This window comes from Pan troglodytes, chromosome 18 (genome assembly GCF_028858775.2).
Source record: "Pan troglodytes isolate AG18354 chromosome 18, NHGRI_mPanTro3-v2.0_pri, whole genome shotgun sequence".
NCBI classification, from domain to species: Eukaryota; Metazoa; Chordata; class Mammalia; order Primates; family Hominidae; genus Pan; species Pan troglodytes.
Genome location: NC_072416.2, coordinates 4711326 through 4716400, shown reverse-complemented (window position 1 = coordinate 4716400; position 5075 = coordinate 4711326). Strand labels below are relative to the sequence as shown.

At 50.9% G+C, this 5075-nt stretch overlaps 1 protein-coding gene across 26 annotated transcripts in view; it reads right to left on the bottom strand.

Annotated features, from left to right (window-relative positions):
* Positions 1-5075, bottom strand: part of LOC107972351 (putative RRN3-like protein RRN3P2) — a 34889-nt gene that overhangs the window by 13911 nt on the left and 15903 nt on the right. For 6 of the 26 annotated variants that reach the window (XR_010152231.1, XR_010152224.1, XR_010152227.1 and 3 more), the window contains 3 exons: positions 4494-4644; positions 2315-2432; positions 956-1062 (listed from right to left, as the gene is read on the bottom strand). Coding sequence is in view for 9 of the 26 variants with exons in the window: in XM_063796501.1 (XP_063652571.1) it covers positions 4552-4644 (93 nt within the window). In the remaining 17 variants the exon portion in view is untranslated. Of the gene's footprint in view, positions 1-955; positions 1063-2314; positions 4645-5075 lie in introns of all 26 variants that reach the window. The other 20 variants (XR_008539897.1, XR_008539892.1, XR_008539891.2 and 17 more) reach the window with 7 other exon arrangements.

The following is a 5075-nucleotide window of genomic DNA, read 5'->3' as shown; positions in this document are numbered from 1 at the left end:
TACTGCAGTCCTTATGTTATTGCTTTGTTTCAATATCTGGTATGATTGCCTGAGGGACCTGAGGTTTTTAATCGTAGGGTTTTTTTTTAATCTTTAGAAGTGGTTGGTTATGTAAAATATTATTATTTGGTTTTTTTTGAGACTGGATTTTGCTCTGTCACCCAGGCTGGAGTGCAGTGGCTCGATCACAGCTCACTGCAGCCTCAACCTCCTGGGCTTCAAGCAATCCTCCTGCCTCAGCCTCCCAAGTAGCTGGGATCACAGATGTGTGCCACCACGCCTGGCCAATGTTAAAAAATCCTTTAACTTTTTTGTAGAGATGCACCCCTGGACTCAAGCGATCCTCCTACTTGTCCCGACCACCAGCCTCTTTCTGGTAAACATTTACACTGTTTATTATCTGATGCCATTTCTATCTTCTTCCTTGTCGTCCAGACATCAAAGAATTAGGTTTCTTCAGGGTTTTCTTTTTCAAGTGCTCAGTGTTAAAGATCACTCACATTAGGGCCAGACACCACGGCTCATGCCTGTAATCCCAGCACTTTGGGAGGCCGAGGCGGGCAGAGCACTTGAGGTGGGGAGTTTGAGACCAGTCCAGCCAACTTGGTGAAACCCCACCTCTACTGAAAAAAATACAAAAATTAGCTGGGCGTGATGGTGCATGCCTGTAGTCCCAGCCACTTGGGAGGCTGAGGCATGAGAATCGCTTGAACCCAGGAGGCAGAGGTTGTAGTGAGCCGAGATCACATCAGCACACTCTAGCCTGGGTGACAGAGCGAGACTCTGACTCAAAAAATAAATTAAAAAAATATCACTTACATGAGATATACCCAAGGGGTGTCTATAGAGAGTTGGAAGCAGTGGTTATTGCAACAGGGGCACGGAAGTCATCTGGCTATGCCAGGATGCCGAGGGGATACTTGGGGTGGGTGGCATGGTGCTGCTGGGGACTCACCGCACAGGATGCTCTGATTGACGCACTGCCAGGAGTAGCGCTCTGTCTTGGGGCTGCAGCCGGCCTCCTCAGCTCGAGTGTAACAACAGTCATGGCCATGGCAGCACCTGCGGATGTCACATGGGCAGGACAGCAGGTGGGTGAAGCTCTCTCCTGGCCCTCCTCTCTTGCCAGGACCATGGGTGACTGAAGACCCCCAGGGAGGCACAGCATCCTCTTATCTAAGATTTTTTTTTTTTTAAGAGACAGGGTCTTTCTCTGTCACCCAGGCTGGACTGCAGAGGCACAATCATAGCTCACGGCAGCCTTGAACTCCTGGGCTCAAGCGATCCTCCCACTTCAGTGTCCCAAGTAGCTGAGACTACAGGCACACGCCAGCATGCCCGGCTGGTTTTTTAATTTGTATTTCCTTTGAGACAGCGTATCTCTCTGTTGCTCAGGCTGGAGTGCAATGGCTCAATCAGCTCACTTTAGCCTTGAACTCCCGGGCTCAAGTGACACTGCCACCTCAACTTCCCAAGTCTGCTACTACAGGAACACAAACTCCTTTTTTAAAATCTTTTGTGGATATGGGGTCTCACTACGTTGCCTAGGCTGGTCTCGAACTCCCAGGCTCAAGCAGTCCTCCTACTTCAGCCTCCCCAAATGCTGGGATTACAGGTGGGAGCTACTGTACACCTGGCCTTATCTAAGCTGTTTCCCTGAAAATCCCCGTCTTGGGTAATGATTCCATTGGCCCCACCATGCCCTGTCCTGCCTTCCTGGCTGTGCCCAAGCTTGGTCCCTGCCTGCCTGCCTGCCTCACTCTCTGGGTCTCGAGCTCCTGTGACACATGACTCCTCTCTCTTCCTGGAGTGATCCAAGCCCTGCCACTTCCTGACTTTGCCCACACTGTACCCTCTGCCTGGGGCAACTTCATGTCTGCCCATTGTCCCTTAGGCCTCAGCCCAGGCACAAGCCCCTGCCTCCGGAGGTCATCCAGGCCTCACCAGGCTACACCCTCTCGTAAAATTGGATTCCCTCCCTTCAGGGCAGGTTTATAATGAAATCCTCCTCAGAGGCCAGGTGCGGTGACACCCATCTGTAATCCCAGCACTTTGGGAGGCTGAGGTGGGAGGATCACTTGAGGCCAGGGGGTCGAGACCAGCCTGGGCAACATAAGAGAGACTCTTGTCTCTATAACAAATTTAAAAATTAGCTCACCAGGCCAGGCTCAGTGGCTCATGCCTGTAATCCCAACACTTTGAGAGGCCGAGGCAGGTGGATCACGAGGTCAGGAGTTCGAGAGCAGCCTGACCAACATGGCAAAACCCTGTCTCTACTAAAAATACAAGATTAGCCAGGCATGGTGGCACGCACCTGTAATCCCAGCTACTCGGGAGGCTGAGGTAGGAGAATTGCTTGAACCCAGGAGGTGGAGGTTGCGGTGAGCCAAGATCACGCCATTGCAGTCCAGCCTGAGCAACAGAGCAAGACTCTGTCTCGAGACAATAAAAACACACACAAAATTAACTCGCCATGATGGCACATGCCTGTAGTCCTAGCTACTTGGGAGGCTGAGGTGGGAGGATTCCCTTCAGCCCAGGAGTTTGAGGCTGCAGTGAGCCACTGTGATTGTGCCACTGCACTCTAACCTGGGCAAAAGCGAGACCCCAGGCTAGAGTGCATGATTTTGGGTCACTGCAACCTCCACCTCCCAGGTTCAAGTGATTCTCCTGCCTCAGCCTCTTGAGTAGCTGGGACTACAGGCATGTGCCACCACGCCTGGGTAATTTTTGTATTTTTAGTAGAGACAGGGTTTAGTAGAGACCACGGTGAAACCCCGTCTCTATTAAACAAATCTCTACTAACCCCATCTCTACAAAAAACAGCTGGGCGTGGTAGTGCACACCTGTAATTCCAGCTACTTGGGAGGCTGAGGCACGAGAATCATTTGCATCTTGGAGGCAGAGTTTGCAGTGAGCTGACATCACACCACTGCACTCCAGCTGGGATGACAGAGCAAGACCCTGTCTCAAGAAAAAGAAAAAGGAACAAACAACAGCAACGACAACAAAAAAACCTCTGTGTCAATCACAGCCTTCAAGCTAGGGGAGAGGCAGCCGAATTCTGCCCTCTGCTAACTAACTATAGCTTTGTGGAAATGGGTGAGTGGCGTGCCCTTGTGAGCCTCAGTGCCCCATCTGTAAAATGGGCATAACTGTCATGCCCATCTTTAAGAACAGCCTTGGGGGTAAATGAGTGGAAGTCATGGAAAGATCTCAGCCCACAACCTTCCACAGAACAGACGCTCCTCACACAGTAAGTAGCAGGAGTGCAGAGGCCGCAGGCATGAATCCAGCCAGACTGCCTGGGTTCAAGTCCCAGCTCCCACGTCTTGGTAACTATGTGGCCTCAGACAAGTTACTTAATATTTCTTTTTTTTTTTTTTTTTTTCAGATGGAGTTTTGCTCTGTCACCCAGGTTGGAGTGCAGTGGTGTGATCTCGACTAATTGCAACCTCTGCCTCCCGGGTTCAAGCAATTCTCCTGCCTCAGCTTCCTGAGTAGCTAGAATTACAGGCACCTGCCACCACACACAGCTAATTTTTGTATTTTTAGTAGAGACGGTGTTTCACCATGTTGGCCAGGATGGTCTCGAACTCCTGACGTCATGATCTGCCTGCCTCAGCCTCCCAAAGTACTGGGATTACAGGCGTGAGCCACCGCACCTGGACATGTTACTGAATATTTCTGTGCCTAGGTTTCTTCATGTGAAATGGGATTGTTGTGAGATCACAAAGAGATTCCCAGGGCAGTTCCTAGTGCTTAGTCTGGCTGCCTTTGTTTGTGTGTGTATGTGTGTGTGTGTGTGTGCGCGCGCACGTGTGTGTGTTTAATACAGAGACAGGGTCTCACTCTGTTGCCTAGGCTCGTTTCACACTCCTGGGCTCCAGTGATCCTCCTGCCTCGACCCAAAGTGGTGGGATTACAGGCATGAGTCAACACACCTGGTCACTTTATATTATTATTATTTTTTTCTTTTGAGACAGGGTTTGGCACTGTTGTCCAGGTTGGAATACAGCGGTGCAATCTCAACTCACTGCAAACTCCGCCTCCCGGGTTCAAGCAATTCTCCTGCCTCAGTCTCCCGAGTAGCTGGGATTACAGACACCTGCCACCACACACAGCTAATTTTTGCATTTTTAGTAGAGATGGGGTTTCACCATATTGGCCAGGCTGGTCTTGAACTCCTGACCTCAAGTGATCTGCCCGCCTCGGCCTCCCAAAGTGCTGGGATTACAGGAGTGAGCCACCGCTCCTGGCCAATTTTTTAAGGCAACGTTTTCAGCCCATGGCCAGGGTAAGGCGCAGCTGGTACCAAGATCTGGCTTCACTGGCCATGTTATCCAAGAGGCCTCTGCCTGCCTGCAAAGTAGTACTGCACACTGGGATCTCCCTGGACCAAACCCCAGCTTCAGTTTTGGGTACTTCCTCATAAGGCTTGACTACCCCAGAGTGTGAGGGATTTTGTAGCCTGGTCCCAGGCATGCACTCACCAGTCAATGGCATCGCAGGGCTGGCCATGGCCTCCCAAGCCACAAAAGCAACCATATTTCATATAGGCGATGGGAGTTCAGGGACCAACACAACCCACAATTCCTGCCAGTTCCAGGATCCCACGTCGGTGCACACATAATATCCTGGAGGCTGGGGGGTAAACAAAGGTGACAGGCTGCAGGTCAGGGCTTCCCAGACCCCTGGGAAGGGCATGAGCCTGAGAAGAGCCTAGGTATTACAGCCTGGCTGTCTGGGTTTGAATCCTACTTCCTAGCAGTGTGACCTTGGACAAATTCCTAACCTCTCTGGGCCTTGGTTTCCTCATCTGTGAAATGGGGGATAAGCTGACTTCAACTCATATGAATGAAATGAGATAATGAGTATAAAGCCCCTGGTGCATGAAAAGGCTATTATAATCCGGCTGGGCTCAGTGGCTCACACCTGTAATCCCAAGATTTTGGGAGGCCCAGATGGGCAGATCACCTGAGGTCAGCAGTTCAAGATCAGCCTGGCCAACATGGTGAAACCCCATCTGTAGTAAAAATACAAAAATTAGCCGAGCATAGTGGTGCACGCCTGTA